The sequence below is a fragment of the Podarcis muralis genome, chromosome 6, assembly GCF_964188315.1.
Source record: "Podarcis muralis chromosome 6, rPodMur119.hap1.1, whole genome shotgun sequence".
NCBI lineage: Eukaryota > Metazoa > Chordata > Lepidosauria > Squamata > Lacertidae > Podarcis > Podarcis muralis.
In genome coordinates this window covers 90,945,814-90,970,575 of record NC_135660.1, presented here as the reverse complement: position 1 = coordinate 90,970,575, position 24,762 = coordinate 90,945,814, and the positions used below count along the sequence as shown (strand labels likewise).

The 24,762-nt window shown below is 44.6% G+C and overlaps 1 protein-coding gene across 5 annotated transcripts in view; it reads left to right on the top strand.

Moving 5' to 3' along the window:
* FGFR3 (fibroblast growth factor receptor 3) overlaps positions 1-23,091 on the top strand; it is a 65,477-nt gene extending 42,386 nt beyond the window's left edge. Inside the window, exons 8-18 of one of the 5 annotated variants that reach the window (XM_028728854.2) lie at positions 4,640-4,784; positions 7,475-7,662; positions 9,528-9,673; positions 9,789-9,910; positions 11,745-11,855; positions 13,273-13,463; positions 15,125-15,247; positions 16,904-16,974; positions 17,380-17,517; positions 19,254-19,359; positions 20,271-23,091. In XM_028728854.2, coding sequence (XP_028584687.2) covers positions 4,640-4,784; positions 7,475-7,662; positions 9,528-9,673; positions 9,789-9,910; positions 11,745-11,855; positions 13,273-13,463; positions 15,125-15,247; positions 16,904-16,974; positions 17,380-17,517; positions 19,254-19,359; positions 20,271-20,432 — 1,503 coding nt within the window. In that variant the 3' untranslated portion in view covers positions 20,433-23,091. Of the gene's footprint in view, positions 1-3,493; positions 3,645-4,639; positions 4,785-7,474; positions 7,663-9,524; positions 9,674-9,788; positions 9,911-11,744; positions 11,856-13,272; positions 13,464-15,124; positions 15,248-16,903; positions 16,975-17,379; positions 17,518-19,253; positions 19,360-20,270 lie in introns of all 5 variants that reach the window. The other 4 variants (XM_028728852.2, XM_077930717.1, XM_028728851.2 and 1 more) reach the window with 4 other exon arrangements.
* The last annotated feature ends 1,671 nt before the right edge of the window (positions 23,092-24,762 follow it).

Genomic DNA, 24,762 nt, shown 5'->3' with positions numbered 1-24,762 from the left:
GTTAGGTGGTCTTGGGCAAGCCTCAACTCCCAGCATTGACTGTCATGCAACAGAGAAGTTTATACAGTGGTGCCTCGCAAGACGAAATTAATTCGTTCCGCGAGTTTTGTCGCCTTGAGATTTTTTTCGTCTTGCGAAGCACGGTGTCGGGAAAGTTTTGGAAAAGCTTCAAAAATCACCAACGTCTTCAAAAACCTCAAAAAAGGCTACCACACCGCGTGCTATGAGTTGCTCCTCGAAGTCAAGTCGCAACTGTATTAATGGTGTTAAGAAAAAGGAAACAAGCTTGCAAGACGTTTCCGTCTTGCGAAGCAAGCCCATAGGGAAAATCGTCTTGTGAAGCAGCTCAAAAAACAAAAAACCCTTTCGTCTAGCGAGTTTTTTGTCTTGCGAGGCATTCGTCTTGCGAGGTACCACTGTACTAACTTGCCTTACAGGGTCATTGTAAGGCAAGTATTGCAGCTGGATAACACACGTTGAAAACTTGAATCGTAGAACCATAGAATTGTATGTTTGGGAGGGACACCAGCAACCATCTAGTCCAAACCCCTGCAATGGTAGGAATCACTTGAAAACACCGTAGAAATGAAAAAGAGGAATAAGTATTCTTACTTTAAAAGACCATTATTAGCTAACAGGATTTCAGATTTAGCATCTGATCCAGCAAACAAGATTCTCACCCTATTTCCTCTCCTACATGATTAACTCCTTTGCCAAATAATATACAGGGAAAGTGCATTACGGTGCTTGTCATATTAGGGACGTGGTATGTTTGTATGGAGAGGTGATGGGATGTAAAAGCACCACTCTATTTCAACATAAAAGATAGGGAGAAATAACAGAATTCATAATCGGCTGTTAAAGTTGTATATACTTTGGTCCAGTTGAAGTTTGCAAGCTGTTCTTCAGAAACAGCCCCTCACAGTGCACATCATGGGAATCCAATCTAGCTGTGACTATGGCATGGATGATGGAAGCCAGGTCTGTAGGACAGAGTGCAGCTGCCATACCAGCCAAAACAACCACCTGCCTTTTAATGTCAAGTGGAACCCCGCAAGTTGGAAATTTACTTTTTAAGGGGGAGTGCAAATCCATCCAAAACCTGATTCCAGATTGAAATCCCCAGCTTTGATGTCTATGGCAGATCCATTCCTTGATCCAGTCCAGGATTCCAGAATTATGTGGACTGAGCATAGACTTGTGGACCTACAGAGAGGAACACAAGTCCCTATGTAACTGGGAGCTAGGAAAGTGCTCTAAACTAAACTTCTTCATCTAGCAAGCATCACTGATGGGGCACTTCTGGTGGTTCCCCACAACCGTTGGCCATTACTAGCCTGCAGTGAGGCAGGGCCTGCCCTGCCAGCAGAGGCTCGGGAGGAATCATTACTGCCATCTTTCAAATAATCTTCCGAAAACTGTGCTGTTTATGCAGGCCTTTACAACACGATTCCCCCTCCAGTATTTACTGATGTTTTTATTGAGGCAGACTTAACCATGATCTTATATATGGCCTTGATATAGTTCTATGAAAGTGCAAACTATTACCGTATTTTTCACTCTATAAGACACACTTTTCCCCTCCTAAAAAGTAAGGGGAAATGTATGTGCGTCTTATGGAGCGAATGCAGGCTGCTCAGCTATCCCAGAAGCCAGAACAGCAAGAGGGATCGCTGTGCAGCGCTCCCTCTCGCTGTTCTAGCTTCTGGGTTAGCCGCGCTCTGTCCTTCCCCCACCTCCCGGAAAAGGCCACAAGAGCCGCGCTCCCTTTAAAGAGCCGCGCGGAGCATGTGTGCGGCTCTTGGGGGCTTTTCCCCCAAGGAGGGAGAAAGGCAGCCCGTCAGTGACAGGCTGCCCTTCTCCCTCCTCGTGGGAAAAGCCTGCAAGCGCCGCACACACGCTCCACGCGGCTCGTGAAAGGGAGTGCTGAGCAGAGCCTGGGATACATACAGGCTCTGTTCAGCACTCCCTTCAAAGAATATTTTTTTCTTGCATTCCCCCTCTAAAAACTAGGTGCGTCTTATGGTCAGGTGCATCTTATGGAGCGAAAAATACGGTAATACTTCAGCAGATAAATGATAAAAGGCGAGATAATATGGATCCTTAAAACATCCCATAGGGAAGGATCCACGGGGTGGGGCGGCAGTCTGCCAACTGATCCTGAGATCCCTCTTTAAAAATGATGGGGAAACTGTGCTCCCCAAACTATGCATGAGGACCAGATGCAGCTTTTATAGCTGGCCATAGCTCCATCTGCTTGTGTCTGTGAGCTTGCATTTGGCTTTCTCAGCTCTTCATGTCCAGCTCCAGCAAAACTACATTTCTGACATACCTTCGAGGCATCCAAGCAAGTACTGTTCTCTTGGAAGATCATGAAGATCTCATGATCTTTACGCAAGCCGAACATCAGGACCTTGGCAGATCACTCAGCGGTCAGGGTGCAAGTGAAGCAGGCAAATCGAACTATTCCCCAGGCCCACAGTGAATCCCAGGCGCTTGCTGAGTTTTCACCCCTGCCTAAACCACAATCACGGCCACGGTCTTCTAGCACAGCCTTAACCAACCTGGCAACCTCTCTAAATATTTTGGACTACAACTCCCATAAGCCCCAGCCACCACAGAGCTGAATTAAGTCTGTTGGGAGTCCATCTTGAGGGCCTCCAGGTTCGTGAAGTCTGGCCAAAGATGATTCCTTTTCATTCTTCGCTTTAGTCTGTGTGACACAAACCGTGTCTTGGCTAGATTTGGCCAGCCAAGAATATTTGCAAATAACGAGCAAATCATCATGAAGATGATCCTTCAGGGAGGGGTCGCCAACATTGCTGTTGCTGACATGAGAGCTAGAGACTCATCAGTACAGTGGTACCTCAGGTTGCATACGCTTCAGGTTACAGACTCCGCTAACCCAGAAATAGTGCTTCCGGTTAAGAACTTTGCTTCAGGATGAGAACAGAAATCACACAGCGGCGGTGCGGCGGCAGCAGCGGGAGGCCCCATTAGCTAAAGTGGTGCTTCAGGTTAAGAACAGTTTCAGGTTAAGAACAGACCTCCGGAAGGAATTAAGTACTTAACCCGAGGTACCACTGTATTGGCTATCCCTGTTTTAACCACTATAACCCTGGTCCCCTAGGTGAACGTGAAAGGAAATCTCCGTTAGTAGCTGCAACACTTACTGGCTTGTCAGGTGCAAATAAACTCTGAGAACTGCGGCAAATTGAAGGGAGCTCATTTTTAAAAACCTTCAGCCAAAGAAAAATTTCAAATGAGCAGCTCCACAGGCTGTCTAAAAAAAGAAAGAAAGGAACTCCTGTTTGGGGGGGGGGGGAACAGGACGCGGAATTTGGCTCCCTAGCAAAATCAGAGAGTCCCTTTTGGTCAAGTAATGTGTACATTTTTAAGAAACAAGAAGCAGAAATTCAGTCCTGTCTGTCTAATGTGTGATGCAGAGGTATTGTTTGGTTTACTGAAGTTGAGGTTTCTGTCTATTCTGCAGTCTCTGATCAGTGCAAACGCTGAAGCCGATGCTTACCTAAATTTGTCTAAAGTGACAGAACAAGATGAAGGCGAATATCTATGTAGAGCCAACAATTTCGTAGGCAGAGCCGAAAAATCATTTTGGCTCCACATTGACAAATCAAAACCAGGTAAACCCTCGACTCTGTCCCAAAGGCTTAGCAACTGCAAGAATGAGCTGTAACGCTTGAAGGTGCTAGTCGTTTTAAAAATTAATATTTTGTAGTCTTTCCTGTGTATGTCATGATGTCGCTACTTATATATTAAGATAATAAAATGCTTTTTTAAAAACGAATCAGTTGCAAAGGAAAAATTCCCACATTGATGACTGTCTGACTTTGCTCACTACATCCTTATCGCTTCGAGTTGCATGTTAACGACCTGAACTCTCATAACCTTATTATAATTTATAGATAGGCTTTACTGATTTCATTGTTCGTTGAACTCTAAAAATCTCCTGCACATCAAATTCAGGTATTGGGAAGAGGAAGAGAAAACTTCCCTGCAGTTAAAACAATGTACAGGCCAGTCACTGAAAGATCTCTGACGGAAACTGAGAAAGAGATAGAGCGTTCCTTCTCTAGCTTGCATCAGGAATCTTTCAGTAATTTGGCATGTAAGTGTGATGAAAATCACCAGAAGTGGGGGACGAGTTACAAGTCGCTGGTTTCAGATTTGATGTTTGGGTGGGTTGGGGGGAAATCCTGATCAATTTTACATTTTTAAAAGTTAAGCTCTCTTTCCCCCATGCTTAACTCATTATTCACATTAACTGCATTTTATCCTTGCTCCTTGCCCTTACTTACTCTCTTTCCCTGTCTCCCTGCCCAGCCGTACTAACCAAAAGACAGTCATATATATGTGGAGGAAATTTTTTCATTCTTACGCTTTTGCTTGCATGCATTATTAGTGGGACAGAGTAAGAGCCTGGTGAAGGGAACCCCTTGCTTTTTAAACAACTGGTTGTGGTAGGACAAGCTACTGGCCTCTCAAATATTGTAAATCTGCTTTTCAAATTTGCCTGAGCATCCGTATTGCCTTCTCTGGGATTTGGCTTTGGAATCCTGTGGGTTTCCCCCTCCCCCCTTCCTTCTTTATCTTGTATATTTTTTTTCTCCCTCTGTAGACAGCAGGTGTTAACAAAACAGATAAGGAGCTAGAAATTCTGTACTTACGCAATGTTACTTTTGAGGACGCTGGGGCATATACTTGTCTTGCTGGGAATTCTATTGGGTTTACACACCATACTGCTTGGCTGACGGTATTACCAGGTACTTCGGCTCTGTCACTTTTTCCCTTTCCTTCCCTAAGGGCCTCGGCGCCCACTTCCGAAATGCCAAATTCTCGAGCGGTAGATGAGTGTTACTCTTATAGCCAGCTTGCGTTGAAGCACACTTCACCTTTTCGGCGATATGTAACTTGTTAACCAAGTTGGCAGTCAATGCTTCAAATTCTCACTCCAGAATGAAGTTGCGTCTCAGTGGGCAGGTGCGATGCTCATGGCTCCGTCTCAAAACGGCCGTCATCTGTTGAGATGTGATGCACAATTTTGCCTCCATAGTACCACCAGTTTGTTTCAGACTATGTGCCGCTCAAGCATTTGACATTTCTGTATCTTGACTTTATGAATTGGGTGGCTTTTAATATCGTTGAATCTGATTAAAAGTGCTTCTTTGGCTAGATTGGGTCCGTATTTAGTTTTGGAGAACACCAAGGCCTTCTATGTCATAAATCCTACACAGTACGGCCTATAGCATTGACAGCTAATTTCCCATAATGTTCTTGGTGGAGGCTAACTGTTGCTGAACAAGATCTCTCATGCTTCCACTCCACAATCACCAGTCTTTCTAACACCTGTAGGCTTCTGTTGGGTGGGAATGTTGAAGCTCTATTACGAATGAATGCCACATCATGACAACAATTGAGAACATGTGCTCTGCAAATTCATTTTCATTAAATACCTTTATCTGTGCTAGCTCCATAGAGTTTATTGGGTACCATTTCACCCCAGGAGCTGTATATGATTTCTCCAGTAGAGATTTGGCAGGCACAAACAGATCTTTTGAAGACCTTTCTATGTAGATAGGCCTGTGTAACTCTAAATTATTATTTTTAATCAACCAGTCATTTCAATTTATTTATTTTTTTACTATTTTAATGGTGTTTTAAGTTATATTGCTGTACACCGCCGTATTGTATTGTATGAATTGGCATTGTATGAATACTTTTATTATTAAATAATGCTTCATGTCTCTTACCTTGAAAAGCATTTTCTACAAAAACCTATCAGAAACTTTTTATAGACGATTTTATTAAATTCTGTAGATAGTGGTGATGATTACCTCTGAATCCGGCTCAGTATTCTACCCATTTTATTACTGAGTAATGAAACCGGATCCACGACAGCATTCCCCCAACCTGGTTTCCTCCAGATGTTTGGGACTACATTTCCCATCAGCCCCTGGTAGCACAGCCACACATTAACTCAGTCCCACATGTGGCAGAGCAGTAGAGTGCTTTTCAATGTCCCACAATCCTTTATTTTTGCTTAAACAGACTTGGATAGTCCAATGATCCGGAGCACATGGGAGTTTTAAGTGTATCAATAATAGAAGTTTTGTTTGTGTATTAAAAGAGAGGGAGTTGTGGAGAGGGTAGATGCTTTCAATGTGCACTCTGCATATAACAGGCTGAGTTACATATCTTACGGGCCACGTACAAAAACCAGGTACTCCATGGGGTATACTTTCATTAACAAATGGTGTTAAACAAAGAACAAGGCTAAATGAAAATTGTCTTACACGATCAGCCTATGCTTGGTGTTTAAGTCCTAGAAACTCTATAGATTTCCAAGCAAGACTGAAGAAACCGGAGTTTGTTTGAAAAAACAGCCAACCAGCCAACTTTAAGCCCTTCTGTTTTACTTATGTATTATTGCAACTGAACTAATGCACGACTTGCAGTGCCTTTAGGAAACCCAAACTATCTATTCAAGATTCTTCAGGCATACAATATGGCTAACTAAAACACATTTCCCCCCATGATGATGATTATTATTAATCTATGGCGGGGGACAGAACAAATTGCTGCAAAACTGAGACAGAAATTAAATTGGTTGATCTGTTCACCCCATTAACAACATGACAAACCTTTGTGGCACTTAGATTCAGAACATTACTTTAAGCACAAAAACATATTTGATTTGGCCACACTTACCTAGTTCCGCTCAATTGTTTTGTGGCAACTGATTGGAATAATAATAATAATAATAATAATAATAATAATAATAATAATAATATTTATTTATATCCCACCCTCCCCAGCTGAAGCCAGGCTCAGAGCGGCTAACAACAGTAAAATGATAAAACATTCTAAAATAATTTCATTATAAAATTAATTCCAATCAAATTAATGGCAACCATTGGGCTAGAGTTCTGTGAGGATTACCAAAGGAGGGGGTCAGACTGTGCCTTGGCCAAAGGCCTGGTGGAACATCTCTGTCTTGCAGGCTCTGCGGAAAGATGTCAAGTCCCGCAGGGCCCTAGTCTCTTGTGACAAAGCGTTCTACCAGATCGGAGCTACAGCTGAAAAAGCCCTGGCTCTGGTTGAGGCCAGCCTAACCTCTCTGTGGCCTGGGAGCTCCAAGATGTTTCTGTTTGAAGACCGTAAGTTCCTCTGTGGGACATACCAGGAGAGGCGGTCCCGTAGGTACGAGGGTCCTAGGCCGTATAGGGCTTTGAAGGACAACTCTTTATCTTTTGGGATGTCACAGGCATTCTGTAGAATATTAGGTGTTTGCACGTGGCCTCTAAGATACCCACTGTACCACACAAGGCGTTGCGCTGGAGAACATACACTTTGCTGGGTGTTTGGGGTGTGTGGTCCAGATTTGCTAGGTATTGTCTGAATTGAATTGCCTGTCTCCCATTCAGATTCCTAACATATCTCTATTACTCTGCAGCAGAAAAGCGAGTTGCCGTGGACGATTCCAGTTCCCTTTATGCAGGCATCCTCAGCTATGGGACTGGCTTTGTTCTTTTCATCTTGGTGGCCGTGGTGGTGGTTATCTATAGAATTAAAAGGCCCTCCAAAAAACCGATTAACACCACTACTGTTCAGAAAGTCTCCAAGTTCCCACTCAAGAGACAGGTAACAGAAAGTAGATACAAGGTTCCTATTCCTTCCTTATTATCTTTCCTTCCCCTTCGCAATCTTCTGTCTAGATCAGAAACTTGCCCTGGTGATTTATGTCTCTGGAAGCTCTAAGTGAGATCTTTGAACGCTGTTAGCAGGAAATGGTTTCACCCACCTATTTTATCTTTGTTTTCATTATTTAAAAACAAAACAAGCGTGTAAAATATGGCCTGAAAATCTGGTGGTGACTTAAAATGTTCTGGTTTATAGATCCCGGTTTTCTTTATCTGGTTCTGCTAAGGTCTGACATTTATATAGTGTGTTAAACAGACCTGCTGGCTGAGAAAAAGGCGTAGACCTTTCATGTTGGCATAGTTCTGTGCTAGCAAGAGAAACTGGAGGCACAGGGAAGGTCAAGGCTCACCTGGTGTGGGAGATGGCAGATCTTGAAGGGGGAAATTTTCCATTTGCTAGACGTTTGTTTCACCTTTGTTTGAGCTTCAGTCATTGCTGCATTAGCTGAGTCAAAAGTGGTGACTTCTCTAACAATGAAGTCTTGGGAAAGTGTGGAGTCTCACTCTTGGGCTATGTGTTTTTCTTATACACTGGAAATGTTTTCTCAGGTGGGGAGATCTTTAATGGGAAGCAATAGAATCGCCACTGGCAGAGGTAGATGGCTTGAGGAGCAGACCTAGGTTCTGGCAGGCTGATAATGTCCAAGAGTTAGCAGATTCACTCCAGTTAGATGAGACAGATTATATTGCGTGTCTGCATGTCGCAGCTATTTCCCCTGTCAGCTAAACACCGTTGCAGAATTTGGGAGCTGTGCTGACAAATAATAATAATAATAATAATTTATTATTTGTACCCCGCCCATCTGGCTGGGTTTCCCCAGCCACTCTAGGCGGCTTCCATAGAAACCAAAAATACACTAAAATATCACACATTAAAAACTTCCCTGAACAGGGCTGCCTTAAGATGTCTTCTGAATGTCAGTTAGTTGCTTATTGCTTTGACATCTGGTGGGAGGGTGTTCCACAGGACGGGCGTCACTACCGAGAAGGCCCTCTGCCTGGTTCCCTGTAGCTTTGCTTCTCACAATGAGGGAACCGCCAGAAGGCCCTCGGCGCTGGACCTCAGCATCCAGGCAGAATGATGGGGGTGGAGACGCTCCTTCAGGTCTACTGGGCCGAGGCCATTTAGGGCTTTAAAGGTCAACACCAACACTTTGAATTGTGCTCGGAAACGTACTGGGAGCCAATGTAGGTCTTTCAAGACCGGTGTTATGTGGTCTCGGCGGCCGCCCTCAGTCACCAGTCTAGTTGCCACATTCTGGATTAGTTGTAGTTTCCAAGTCACCTTCAAAGGTAGCCCCAAGTAGAGTGCATTGCAGTAGTCCAAGCGGGAGATAACTAGAGCATGCACCACTCTGGCGAGACAGTCCGCGGGCAGGTAAGGTCTCAGCCTGCGTACCAGGTGGAGTTGGTAGACAGCTGCCCTGGATACAGAATTGACCTGTGCCTCCATGGACAGCTGTGAGTCCAAAATGACTCCCAGGCTACGCACCTGGTCCTTCAGGGGCACAGTTACCCTATTCAGGACCAGGGAGTCCTCCACACCTGCCCACCCCCTGTCCCCAAAAAACAGTACTTCTGTCTTGTCAGGATTCAACTTCAATCCATTAGCCGCCACCCATCCTCCAAAGTATGAGCTTGACATTTGCATATTAAGAGAGGAAGAACCATGTGTCCATATTGCAGATTATTGAATGAAGCAAAGACTCTTCAGCTAATGCCCTTTTGCTATTCTCTTTCTATGACCTTATATGCTAGCTAATAGAAGCTGTTGGCAATAACACCTCCTTTGCTGTATTCAAGCAGGTATCTTTGGAGTCCAACTCCTCCATGAATTCCAATACTCCTCTAGTCAGGATCACCCGCCTTTCCTCCAGTGATGGACCAATCCTGGCAAACGTCTCAGAGCTTGAGCTGCCTGCTGACCCTAAGTGGGAACTGGCAAGATCTCGGTGAGTAAAATGCAGTTTTGAGCTGGTTGACTCTTATTTAGGTCTTTAATATACCACCTTTCATACAGCATCCCGAGTTACATGCTGACGTCTTTGCTTGTGTGTTTTGCTTCAGCCTGACTCTAGGAAAGCCATTGGGCGAAGGCTGCTTTGGTCAAGTGGTAATGGCAGAAGCAATGGGGATCGATAAAGAGAAACCGAACAAGCCTATCACTGTCGCTGTCAAGATGCTGAAAGGTACTGAGAACAGAGAATGGCAAGAACTAGTCTCCCACGTGCCTCTGCTCTCCATATTTTCCCTGATTTTCAGCCCTCCCCTGGGTTCCTCTGCATTGGTTTCTCCCAGGTTTCCTGCCCATAGCTGTCAACCGTCCCTTATTTGGCAGGAAAGTCCCTTATCCCAGTGCCGTGTTCTGCTGCTGTCCCTTATTGATGATGTCCCTTAAATTTCCCGGGTTTCAAAGGAAGCAGCTCCTCTCCCTCCCTCCCTGCCAGCCAGGGAGGAGGGAGGCTCCAACTGTGTTGCTTGGCTGCGTTGCTCACCCAATAAGGAGTCTAAGAATGACTGGGGGTGGAGCTTGCATGCCTTGTGCCGATCAAATTGGCCGCGTTGCCTGGGGACTCGCCTTTGCTCAGCGCTTCCCAGCGGAGAGGTGACGGTGGTTTTCCTTGCTGCATCCCCTTTGCTGGGTTGCTGCGCTGTGGGAGCCACCGCTTGAGGCTTTGTTTGGCTGCTGGCTGGGCTTTCTGCCTTTGGCTCGGAGGGGCTCAGAAGTTGAACATACCTGTGTTAGGAAAATCCCTTATTTTGGCTGCTGATCCCTTATTTTCAAATCTGTAAGTTGACAGCTATGTTTCCCGCCTGCTGTGCCATCTCTCAGACTTCGCTTAGCTTATCCACCCCCTTGCCAAGCTGTCCTAGCTCTTTATAACCTTATGTCAGGCCACAGGCTACACCCTCTAGTTCTTCTGTGACACTTCCTCTAGTTTCACCTCACAAATGGTCTTAAAAGAAAAGAAGCCCCAATGGCTGCTTCTTGCCCCACTTGTTTATGTCTGCATTTATTTTCAAGCTGCTGAAAGGGAGGAAATAAGATAGAGAGGAAATAGTATGCGGTGTATGCGGTGCAGGAATAATTTAATTCAAATTGGTGGCTTTCCTCATCCTTCAACCAGAAGTCTTACAGTGGTGCCTCGCAAGACGGAATTAATTCGTTCCGCGAGTTTTTTCGTCTTGTGATTTTTTCGTCTTGCGAAGCACGGTTTCGGAAAAGTTTTGGAAAAGCTTCAAAAATCACCAAAGTCTTTAAAAACCTCAAAAAAGGCTACCACACCGCGTTCTGTGAGTTGCTCCTCGAAGTCAAGTTGCAACTGTATTAACGGTGTTAAGAAAAAGGAAACAAACTTGCAAGACATTTCCGTCTTGCGAAGCAAGCCCATAGGGGAAATCGTCTTGCGAAGCAACTCAAAAAACCAAAAAACCTTTCGTCTTGCGAGTTTTCCGTCTTGCGAGGCATTCGTCTTGCGAGGTACCACTGTATATTATTTCTGTTGTGACAGTTTTGAATCATTGTCAGTGTTTAAGCAGAAGAGCAGCTCTACTTGACTGTGTTCGTCCAGCTCCTTCTCCTGCTTAAGCATGTCACTGAAGAGTCAGGTTAAATTTGGCATAATAATAATAATAATTTTATTTAATTATTGGAAGGCCTTACTAGGCACCTGAGCCCACTGTATGGTGTAATCCAGAGTTCCCCAAACTTGGGACTCCATCTGTTTTTGAACTACAATCCCCATCATCCCTAGCTGGCAGGACCACATCTGGAAGCATCCTTTATTGCACCAAGTTGGTGTACCTGGCTTGGATGAGAGGCACCTCATGGGGACACAGGTTACTGGTCATATGTGCAGCCAGTTCCAGTGCAAAGCAGCAAACGAAGGACTTGGGGTGTTCTTGAAGTATATGCGCCAAAGTCTGAGTAGACATGGGCTGTATGGCACTGAGTGAATTCCATCCATGGCACATAATAAAACTCTGCTTTTCCCGATTGCTTCTTTTCCCTTTCCTGTATAGATGACGCCACGGACAAAGATCTTTCTGACTTAGTCTCAGAAATGGAAATGATGAAGATGATTGGGAAGCACAAGAACATCATTAATCTCTTGGGGGCCTGCACACAGGATGGTATGTTCCCAGAGCTCATGGTTGTGGCGGTTGATGAAGGTGGTCATATAATTGAATATTATTGATACTACTGCCTGGTCTGTTTTCAGTGTTTACAATTTGCATGCATCTATAGCTCTCCCTCATGCCTCTTTGCTGCAATCTCTGTGAGAAGCCGAAAGTCTTCCATTCTGGAAGAGACGTGCCAGATTGTTGTTGTTGTTGTTTAGTGGTTTAGTCGTGTCCGACTCTTCATGACCCCATGGACCAGAGCACGCCAGGCACTCCTGTCTTCCACTGCCTCCCACAGTTTGGTCAAACTCATGCTGGTAGCTTCGAGAATACTGTCCAACCATCTCATCCTCTGTCGCCCCCTTCTCCTTGTGCCCTCCATCTTTCCCAACATCAGGGTCTTTTCCAGGGAGTCTTCTCTTCTCATGAGGTGGCCAAAGTATTGGAGCCTCAACTTCACGATCTGTCCTTCCAGTGAGCACTCAGGGCTGATTTCCTTCAGAATGGATAGGTTTGATCTTCTTGCAGTCCATGGGACTCTCAAGAGTCTCCTCCAGCACCATAATTCAAAAGCATCAATTCTTTGGCGATCAGCCTTCTTTATGGTCCAGCTCTCACTTCCATACATCACTACTGGGAAAACCATAGCTTTAACTATACGGACCTTTGTTGGCAAGGTGATGTCTCTGCTTTTTAAGATGCTGTCTAGGTTTGTCATTGCTTTTCTCCCAAGAAGCAGGTGTCTTTTAATTTCCTGCCTGCTGTCACCATCTGCAGTGATCATGGAGCCCAAGAAAGTAAAATCTCTCACTGCCTCCATTTCTTCCCCTTCTATTTGCCAGGAGGTGATGGGCCCAGTGGCCATGATCTTCGGGGGGGTTTTGATGTTGAGCTTCAGACCATATTTTGCGCTCTCCTCTTTCACCCTCATTAAAAGGTTCTTTAATTCCTCCTCACTTTCTGCCATCAAGTGTCATCTACCACAGTCTAAATAGGCTTCTGTTTAGTGGCTTAAATGAGTTTCATGGATGCTTTGAGTCCTCTGCTATAGACCAGGAGCAGGGGGCTTTTTCTGGCTGGCAGGCCAGATTGTTACCTCCCCATCCCTTGGTGGACTAAATTTGGTAGGTGGGCAGGACCTAGCAAACTATACAGAGCTGCTGGTATATTTGAAAGGCCCCCAGAGCTTCCACCCACCTCCACACTGTCACCCTCTACTTTGGCACCGTTGTTGCTGGGTTTTGTGTGTGTTTCATCTGATGGTGGTGGAGCACTCTTCTTCTGAAGAAGTGCCTACCTTCTGGACTCAGAGGGGGAGGAACAAGCCAGGAGACATACAGAAATATCTTCTTGCCACTCATCAGAATGGTAGCTTGTCAGTAGGAAAGAGTTCGTTTTGGATAAAAATATATTGTTTTTACTCCAGGTCCTCTCTATGTGCTGGTGGAATATGCATCAAAGGGGAACTTGCGAGAATACCTTAGAGCCCGCCGGCCACCTGGCATGGATTACTCTTTCGATACCTGCAAGCTGCCAGAGGAACAGTTAACATTTAAAGACTTAGTCTCCTGTGCCTACCAGGTGGCACGAGGGATGGAGTACCTGGCATCTCAGAAAGTAAGTAGCATGCAGCTTTATAAGAAACTAGGGGTTGTCCCCCTGTTTGCCAACTCCACCCAGCCCTCCATCTCCCTAGACCTTGTGGGAGGAAAACCCCCCAACACAAATCCCTTAGACCAGGTACAAGGAATAATAATAATAATAATAATAATAAATAATTTATTCCCCAGCCATTCTGGGCAGCTTCCAACAAAATACTAAAATACAATAGCCCGTCAAACATTAAAAGCTTCCCTAAACAGGGCTGCCTTCAGATATCTTCTAGAAGTCTGGTAGTTGTTTTTCTCTTTGACATCTGGTGGGAGGGCGTTCCACAGGGAGGGCGCCACTACTGAGAAGGCCCTCTGCCTGGTTCCCTGTAACTTGGCTTATTGCAGCAAGGGAACCGCCAGAAGGCCCTCGGCGCTGGACCTCAGTGTCTGGGCAGAACGATGGGGGTGGAGATCCTCCTTCAGGTATACTGGGCTGGGGCCATTTAGAGCTTAAAGGTCAGCACCAACACTTTGAATTGTGCTTGGAAATGTACTGGGAGCCAAAGTACATCTTTCAAGACCGGTGTTATGTGGTCTTGGTGGCTGCCCCCAGTTGCCAGTCTAGCTGCCGCATTCTGGATTAGTTGTAGTTTCCAGGTCACCTTCAAAGGTAGCCCCACATAGAGCGCATTGCAGTAGTCCAAGCGAGAGATAACTAGAGCATGCACCGCGTTGGCAAGACAGTCCGCAGGCAGGTAGGGTCTCAGCCTGCGGTGGAGCTGGTAGACAGCCGCCCTGGACACAGAATTAACCTGCGCCTCCATGGACAACTGTGAGTCCAAAATTACTCCCATGCTGCGCACCTGGTCCTTCAGGGGCACAGTTACTCCAATCAGGACCAGGGAATCCCCCACACCCACCCGCCCCCTGTCTCCCAAAAACAGTACTTCAGTCATGTCAGGATTCAACCTCAATCTTTTAGCCGCCATCCATCCTCCAACCGCCTCCAGACACTTACACAAGACCTTCACCACCTTCGCTGGTTCAGATTTGAAAGAGAGGTAGAGCTGGGTATCATCTGCACACTGACGAACACCCAGCCCAAACCCCCTGATTATCTCTCCCAGCATGTAGATGTTGAAAAGCATGGGGGAGAGGGCAGAACCCTGAGGCACCCCACAAGTGAGAGCCCAGGGGTCTGAACACTCATCCCCCAACACCACTTTCTGAACACGGCCCAGGAACCTTTTTGGCTCTCTCTTCATAGGTCAACATTAACAGATGGGTGGGGCAATCCACATGTCAATAATGTGGTGTTATTGTGACCTCACATGATTGGTGGGTTGCCCTGCCCACCTGTCAAAATCCCAGCATCAGAGGTTGAAAGGGGGAGGGCAGGAAGACTTTGCAAAGCCCACCCCTCGCTGATACTTGCAACCTTTTGCAATTCCCCTCAACTCTCTCATGGTTGAAGGTGCAAAAGAAAAGAGCAAGGAAGATCACCAACCTCAGCTACCAACCTCCTAACAACAAACAGGGTTGCTACAAAGCAGTTCATTCTGCCTTGAACTTAGAATTTAGATGATGCAGCGGCTCATAAACAATACATGCTCGTTATTTCATTTTGTAAACATCTTAATTAATGCACGTTTCTTGGGTCCCCCCCCTCCCCCCATTCTTTTTCAGTGTATCCATAGGGACTTGGCAGCTAGAAATGTTTTGGTCACGGAAGACAATGTGATGAAGATAGCTGACTTTGGCCTTGCCAGAGATGTTCACAACATTGATTATTACAAGAAGACAACCAATGTGAGTGAAAAGCTCTCAAACATGAAGCTATTGTGGTTACTTAAAGAGCTGGACATCTTGTGGGCATTAAATAGCTTTGCATTGCATTCTTTTTTAGCGATTCAAGTGAAAGTGGGTTTTACTTGAATGTTCACTGTTTTCTGTTTTGTAAGTCAATAACTCAGCTGGCTTCTGAGAGAGAGATTAATACAACTTGTTACACACATTCTGGACACCTTTCAGTTTCAAGTCCGCAAACAAAACCCAATCTAATTTTGTTCAGTATTTTGAACAGGATAGGCTAGAAATAACACATTTATTCTTCAACTAAAAACTATCCCAACTTTCAGAAAAACATTTCTGACAAAAGCTGAGAATTAATATATATATATACCACAAGCAGAAAAGGGATCTAACAAAGGAATTATTCAAAAGTCAAACTTCTTCAGCCATGTGATTTATTCATTTTAACAGAGAAGTAGTCGCAGTCTCGGCTGCATCTGGCAATAGGTATAGCTGTACTCGGCAAATACTCAGTGCTTTTTTTTCTGGGCGTACTCAAGGTTGCGCAGACTGGTAGCTTTTTTTCAAATGTTAAAAGTGTGGCACAATTGGAATGAATTTCAGGAACCAAAATGCTTTTTTCAGTGAATGAGATTATAGTTAATTGTTGTAGCTTGTCTTCACTTACCCCACCCTGCTCACAGTTGTGAAGAATATTCCTACACTATGAATGGTCCGTGTCACCATTAAGAAAAAGAGGTAGGAACAGGCCAATATATATGTGGACTGTCCCTGGACCAAGTGACTTTTCTTCAAGTTCTTGAAGTTCTTAACCTAGCTCAAGGTAGTCATCTGAAATAGCCGGACGTTTAACTGAGAATTAATCACAGTCAGACCATCATTTGAAAAATAAGACTTACCCCAAAATGGCAACTAGGCATTCTGTTCTGGAGACTGTAACCTTGGTCTAAGGACCCATTTAGCGTCTAGCTTATATATCTGCGTTCCTAACACTGCGCTGTACTCAAATACAGTTGTATCTTAGAAGCCAAACGCCTTGGTTCCTGAACAAATCGGCTCCCGAACGATCGAAACCCGGAAGAGTGTTCCAGTTTTTGAATGATTTTCGGAAGCTGAATGTCCGGTGCAGCTTCCGATTGGCTGCAGGACATTCCTGCAGCCAATCAGAAGCTGCGTTTTGGTTTTCAAAGGGTTCTGGGAGTCAAACGGATTCCCGGAACGCATTCTGTTTGAAAACCAAGGTACCTCTGTACCATCTCATACTGTGTTGTGTTTGTGGCTGCGAAGCCTTTGTCTCTACACTGCCTGTGTCAGGGAGGAGGGAAAGAGTGTGGTCAGAGGGTTAGGAGAGAAGGACAGCAGAGACAGCATAGTGGGCAAAGCCTTCTCCCATGACCCCTTGAGGTGAGGGATGTCATATGACTTCAGGGCACTAAACACCTTGCACTGAAGGATGCAATTAGTATGAAGAGAAAGTAAATGTGGACTGTGGGGGTCAAATAGCTTGATCAGTTCACCCATGTTCATTATTTGTTTGGCCTGGTCACTAAGGAAAATGTTTCAGACTGGATTATAGTTGAATGTTCAGTTGGTGCCAGAATGGCTGGGTGAAATTGCTGATGGATCTTTCCTTTTCATCTCCCGAAATTACAGGGTCGACTGCCTGTGAAATGGATGGCTCCAGAAGCATTGTTTGACCGTGTGTATACGCACCAGAGTGATGTGTAAGCACTGCCCGCGGTTTTAAACAGCGAAAGCAAAAAAAAAAGCGAAACACAAAGTCATGGGAACAATTGTAACGCCAAGCTGAGACGGGATCTTGTCAATATGTGCATGAATAATTTTGAATTCACCGATGTAGTGGAAAACTTAACAAAGAGTAATAGACAGGCTGTCAGCTACCTGATTAAATGCTCATCTTAATTTCAGACTAGGTGTCTGGGATTTCTATTGAGCTGCCTCAACAGAGATCTGCAAGTGCCTAGTAAAAAAATAAAATGGCTCAGGCAATTAGTCATTCTATTGATGACTTGTTAGCTGTGCATGGCTGCCCAGAAACAAAACGGAAGCCCCCGCCTCCATCTCCTTTCCCCAAAGTCTCATTGAATTCTAAAACCTTTGGTTCCCAGATGGTCCTTCGGAGTGCTGCTATGGGAGATCTTCACTTTGGGAGGCTCCCCCTATCCAGGAATTCCAGTTGAGGAACTCTTCAAGCTTCTAAAGGAAGGCCATCGCATGGACAAGCCAGCAAACTGCACCCATGATTTGTAAGTTGTCTGGAAAGAACTTCCATTTTTGTAAGACGTGTTTCTGAGTCTGAGCAGAAGGGGTTGTCTTTAATTCAACTGCTTCAGTCCCACATTCTCTCTCTTTGTGTGTGTATCTCTTGGTGTCACCTCTACCAAACGCTGTTCATCAATCCCTGTTATGAAGGGCCTTCCTCTTGCTTTCCTTACCTCTCTCGCCCTGACCTAGCCACTGTGATCCACGCGACGGTCACCTCCAGACTGGATTATTGTAACCCGCTCTACGTGGGGCTGCCCTTGAGACTGACCCAGAAACTCCAGCGGGTGCAGAATGCTGCAGCGAGACTCCTTACAAGGTCTTCGCTGCGAGATCACATTCACCCGGTGCTATACCAGCTGCACTGGCTCCCGGTGGAGTACAGGATCAGGTTTAAGGTGCTGGTTTTAACCTTTAAAGCCCTATACGGCTTAGGACCCTCGTACCTACGGGACCGCCTCTCCTGGTATGCCCCACAGAGAAACTTACGGTCTTCAAATAAAAACATCTTGAAGGTCCCAGGCCACAGAGAAGTTAGGCTGGCCTCAACGAGAGCCAGGGCCTTTTCGGCTGTGGCTCCGATCTGGTGGAACGCTCTGTCACAAGAGACCAGGGCCCTGCGGGACTTGACATCTTTCCGCAGGGCCTGCAAGACAGAGCTGTTCCACCAGGCCCCTCCTTCGGCAATCTTCGCTGAGCTCTGGCCCAATGGCTGCCAGTGGCTTGAATTAATTAATTTTAGAATGAATTATTTTAGAGTGTTGTTTATGCTGTACTTTTGTACTGTTTTATTGTTGTTAGCCGCCCTGAGCCCGGCTAAGGCTGGGGAGGGTGGGATATAAATAAAATTTATTATTATTATTATTATTCATGTGTGCACACACACACAGTAAAGGTTTCTTGATGTTTTGATAGCCACGTAAGGCTATTGCTATGCCATGATTGAGAGTTGGGCTAGACTCAAAAGTAGGGTGAAGTCAGCCAACCAACCATAGAAACTGCAGCTGATGCCTTCAATAAAATACTATAAGGCAGACTTACTCGCAACTGCCGTTTCTATAGTTGGCTGGTTTGTCTTGACTCCACTTTGGGTCCAGCCCAACTCTCAGTCATGGCATAGTGAGCATCACAAACCTATTTTCCACCAGGCTTAGTTGGATTTTGAATGCACATGGAATGATTGTGAGCCGTGAGAACAAACCAAAGCACACAATAGAAATGAAAAAAGTGGGGAGGGAGGAGGAAAGAAAACATTGGTGCAGCTACTCCTTCTCCAATCAGTGGAAGGGACCAGGCTGGTCTGCTTCCTGACAGGATGATATTCCCAGGGGAAAGGCAGGCAGCCTCTCAGGGGCTCTTGGACTCTGGCCTCGGTTTGTCTCCCTTCAGCTTCACAGTGATGAGTAGCAATGAGTGATTGAAACTCTTTTATTTCCTTTCATTTTAAGCCGACCGCTCTTTGGTGAATCATTAGAAAGTCTGGCCGTGTGTGTGCACATGCATGCATAAAAACAAGGAACCGTTCCAGTCCTTTTGTCCGTTTTATATCTCTCGCTGCTGTTTCGTAGGGTAGCGTTTGGCTCAAGCTTGGGTTTCACGGCCTTCCGTTTCTTTTTGAGTGTAAGATTTTGGAATCCCATCTGCAGCAAGCACAACCCCAGCCACTGGCGAATGCCCTTGTACTTCCTAAACATTTGCCCTATATTCTCCCTTTCCTCAGGTACATGATTATGAGGGAGTGCTGGCATGCTGTGCCTTCCCAGCGGCCAACCTTTAAGCAACTAGTTGAAGACCTGGATAGAGTCCTGATAGTGACCTCAACTGATGTGAGTATTGCCTTACTTTCTGGCACGCTGGGACTAATTTGCACCTGCCTCTCAAAGTTTAGATGCTTTATTCAAACATGTGTGAGTCTTACAGTGCTCTAGACCGTGTGAAGGGAGTAAATATGTTAGCAGTCAGCCCCACAGATAATACATTTTTCTTTCTTTCACTTTTAAGTTTCATTATAACTCGGAGAGGATATGTTTGCATTGCCATTACACAACATTGAAACGTCACAAATTAAATACAGTTGTGTGTGTTTTAATAATATTTATTAATTTTTCCATTTTAACATTCCAATCAAAACACATCATACATTCCGAATTATACAAATTATTCAGTAATTAAACAATCCAAATATTATGCCAAATTATAAATTTTTCAGGGAGACTTCACCATGCTCTGAGGTCGGAGGGGACCTGATCATCTCATATGCTTCTCATATTCATTTCCAATGGTTCCCATAAGTCAATACAAACATAGAAGGGACGCGGGTGGCGCTGTGGGTTAAACCACAGAGCCTAGGACTTGCTAATCAGAAGGTTGGCGGTTCGAATCCCTGTGACGGGGTGAGCTCCCGTTGCTCGGTCCCTGCTCCTGCCAGCCTAGCAGTTTGAAAGCACGTCAAAGTGCAAGTAGATAAACCGGTACCGCTCCGGCGGGAAGGTAAACGGCATTTCCGTGCGCTGCTCTGGTACGCGTGTGGCATCGTGGGAAATGAGGTCAGCAATGCAACCACTACCGGTGCTTGGAATCATAGCAGCCCTCACCACAGATCTTCATGGGCAGAGACCAGGGTATTTTGCAACCAAGACGTGGAACTCCCAGTTCTAACCTAAGGCATGAGGTAGCGCTACGAAAGAGTCACCGATTTCTCCCTCTCTTATTAACCGTGCCATTGTTCTTCTTGCAGGAGTACATTGACCTGTCAGTGCCTTTTGAGCAATATTCGCCTACGGACCAGGATACCCAGAGTGCCTGCTCTTCAGGAGACGACTCTGTATTTGCACACGACCTTCTCTCCGATGAACCCTGTCTTCCCAAACAGCAAGGAAACGGCATCGTCAGGACATGATGGCAGACACCCACAAGGAAGAGACTCGTGAATGTACGTTTTGGGGGAAGTCCGGGAGAAAAACCTGAGGGAGGATTTCATGACTCTGCTCCGTGGCACAGAAGATTTGTCTTGCCGCGAAGCCGTACAAATTCCCCCCGTTTTGTTATTTGAAAAAAGGAACCAGCGCCAGCACTGCTTGGTCTGAAGGAACGAATTTTGTGCAGGTTAGCAGCATCCAGGCAGACAATGCCTTATCTAGAGGGTGCCAAACCCGCAGCCTCCAATCAGATTTCCACTGTGATTTTCCTGTGCCTGCAGTACCAGGGTGGGAAGTGGGGGTTTTTTGCCCATCTTTTAAAGAGAAAAGCATGTAAAGAATGTAGGAATTCCTTTTCAGAATGCAATCATCACATTAATCTTTTGGGTGGAGCTCGGAAGCCCCATTGCCTGCAGGGATTCATACATTTATGTATATATCTTTGGGAATATATAGATATATATTCACCATCCGCTTTGGAGGAATTTGAAAGCCATTCTGAAGAGTTCGTCACTCTTAAAAAGTATTAGTCCACTTAAAAAGTTGCCTTGGATTGGCCACGGTGAAGAATTAGCTGTCTCTTGCACTAGATTCAGGAACAGATTAAAATAATATATGCAGACAGGAAAGAACTTGACTGGAGGTGTTGCAAGGTGTAATTTAAAAAAACAACAACGGGGGGGTGTCACTTTTTGTGTATGATTGCATTGTGGTGAACTTGTTCTATATTTTTCCAGCGGGTTGCTTATATATTGTAAGCAGTGTTGGACCCAAATCTTGCTACGTGCTCTATTTATTTTCCGACTTTCCAGTGTGTTTAGAAATTCTACAATGGGGCGTCAAATTTCTCGCAACGAATTCCCACAACCTTTTCCCCCAAAGGTTCTTTTCCTCTACCAGCAGATACTTGGAGAACGTAATTACGGGTACCTGTAAACAAAGCTCCTTTTAACGTATCACAAAAAGTTCCTATTCGCTCGCGTTGTTTTTATGTGTGTGTGTGGAAACTATTAATGCAGCCGCTAGCCAGGCGGAAAAAGAACTTCTCCAAGTCTCAAACCTTTCTATCTAGAACATACTGATTTAAGAGGGTGGTTGTTTTTTTATCTCGCCTGCTTTCTTGTGTTTAAAAAAAATATATTTTAACATCATGTATATTTGTAAAATTATTTATAGATATTAACATATTCTGTTCCTCGGTTTAAATTGTTTAGTGTTAATGTATACATTAATTTTTTCACAAAATCTGAGGTTTTAACTTATTGAAAGTATGGAAAGATAAATTAATCAATATTTTTTCTTCTGAGTTTGTGGGAAATATTAAAAGAATGTATAGTTGTACAGTCGTATAACAAATCACTGTTAATACTAGATTTTTCTTTTCAAATAAAACAAACAAGTTTTCCCTAGGTTGCAGTAAGTATATATGCATTCTGTAATACATTAGTGTTAAATCCAAACAGATGGCAGCAGAGATTTTTTTTACTTCTGTGTAAGAACTAAGAAATCTTTCATCGCTTTTACCACTGTGCATTAAGGGAGGGGGTGGGAGCGAGTGCATTTTTTATATTTTTTGAATGAAGGTGTTCTTTGTGGTGGACTTGATGACAGGTATGCAGCGAAGCTGAAAGTTGACAGCAAATGATGTGTGTGTTTGAGGGTTCCCTCCCCGCCCCCCTCTTACCAGTCCCATTTATATTTTCCTGCTGGAGAAATGGGGATAAAATAATATTTAAATTATAAGTAGGGAAAGTTTGATTGTAGTCTTTGAGCCTAACATTTCGTTTGGAAGGGTGGGGTGGAATGGCAATAGCGCCCTGTGTTGTACATTGAAAAACTATGTGTGCTAGACGATTCTGTCAAAGCACTTTCGATAACCAGGAGACATGCAAAATGGAATAAGACCAATAGAATTGTAAATGCTAGGACCTTTTAACTCTTCCCACCACAGAGAAAGATGTCTATAGTGATCCTGAGATGTTTCCTCCATCTCCAGATCGTAAATTTCACTGAAGTAACAAGTTAGTCCCCATTCCAGTTTGGTACTCATTCTATAATAAGGATTTTATCAAAATAGTTAATTTATAGTGAAGTTTCAAAGAGTGTTTTTTTAAATAAATATATATATATATATAGATTTATATAGATAACTACTTTTTGCAATAAAGAATTATTGTATTTTCCTACAGTGTATGCTAGTTTTGTACATTCCAAGAATCTGAAGAGTCGCTGTTCAATCCAGAACAATGTACAAATGTGTGCCTGAGTTCATTTAGATATTATAAATATATAAGCGTTATATATAAATATATATAATTTATTGAGTTTTTACAAAGATGTATTGTTGTAAACTTGCCCAGTCTTTTAACATTCAGCTCTTATGCAATTTTATAGCCAGGATTTTAAAAGCTTAAACTTTTTCTTTAAATCTTTTTTTATGATTGCTATTATTCCTGCTGATTTCACAAGCTATACGTTTACACGATTTGATATTTTGAGGAAAAGCTTCTTTATCTCCTAGTTTCTGTATTATTATTATGTTTGCTTGGCAGCTGCGGCTGTTAAAAGATGTGAAACAAACCAACACCGCTTTGCCTTTCTTTGCCTGGCCTCAAAATAAAAAAGGAAAGTTGAATGTAATTTCGCCTCTCATTTCATTTCTCAGTCTCTAAAGAGTCTTTTCAAGAGCAAACCTTCGCTTTCGCATAGTATTTCATGTATCCAGTGGCGTAGGAAGGTCAGGTGGTACCCAGTGGGGAAAATTTCTTGTCACCCCCCCCCCACATTGAAATTGTTAAAAGAAGGGAAAATAAGATACTTACAATTGCAAGTGTTGTTTTCTGGTTTATTTACTTAACATTGTGAGCATAAGCACTTAAAATCTTTTTTTCACGATGGGAATTTCTTATGAATGATTTTTCCCCCTTAATTTCGCCATTTTGCAGCCTGCTGTTGATGTGGGCTACAGGCAGCTGAGGTGCTGTGTGAGTAGAATCATAGAATCATAGAGTTGGAAGAGACCACAAGGGCCATCGAGTCCAACCCCCTGCCAAGCAGGAAACACCATCAGAGCACTCCTGACAAATGGTTTTCAAGCCTCTGCTTAAAGACCTCCAAAGAAGGAGACTCCACCACACTCCTTGGCAGCAAATTCCACTGTCGAACAGCTCTTACTGTCAGGAAGTTCTTCCTAATGTTTAGGTGGAATCTTCTTTCTTGTAGTTTGGATCCATTGCTCCGTGTCCACTTCTCTGGAGCAGCAGAAAACAACCTTTCTCCCTCCTCTATGTGACATCCTCATGGCTATCATATCACCCCTTAACCTCCTCTTCTCCAGGCTAAACATGCCCAGCTCCCTTAGTACAACTGCAAAAAACAAGCACCAGTGTGGATATGCCCCCACTCTTAAAAGAGCTGACCTAGAATACAAGAGGAGCCAGTGGCGGAGGAAGGGGGGGTGCGGGCCGCCCCGAGTGCCATCATTGAGGGGGGGGTAACAAAATGACAAAAATATGAGGGTTCTTGTTGTTTTTAATGGGCTCACAAAACTTTGGAGTTCAGTCAACAAACGTTACAAAACGCGGCTGGCACAGGGCCATAGCTGTCAACTTACAGATTTGAAAATAAGGGACCAGCAGCCTCAAAAATAAGGGATCAGCAGCCAAAATAAGGGATTTTGCTTAGCTTATACAGAAATCCCGCACTGATGGAGCCATGCTGCTTTTACTGCGACTGACTGTGTTTTGCAGGGGGTTGGACTAGATGATCCTAAGGGTCTACAACTCCCACCAAAGAAGAGTGGAAGACAAAACTGATGAACGACGTCCAGATGGCAAAGCTTACAGGCAGAATTAGAAACCAGGAAGAGGACCTCTTTAATAAAGAATGGGGAAAGTTTATAATTTAGTTGAAAAGCTATTGTCAAGAGTTACATACATTGGTAGGGTTGACAGAAAACTTGTAGTAAAAATTGGAACGATGGATGGACAAATGATTTATAAAAATAGAGTTATGAAAGGGATTCAGAGGGGGAAATCACTACATTAAGATGCTGCACTGGTTGGAGGGTATGCTAAGCAGCACGTCGGGGCTGCCGTCGTCCTGGCGCGAGGAGTTCCATCGGCCCTTCCCCACACGAGAGGGAGAGAGACTCTTGCCCACGCCGCCCGCAAGCCCGGCATGAGGCGGTTGTGGCGCCACCGCGGCCCTGAAGCGCCGCCCTTCTGTGTCCCTCCCCATCCCCTCCTCTTCCTCCTCCCTCAGGCCGCCTCCTCATCCTCCGCTGCCGCCTCCAGCTTCCCCTAGCAGCGC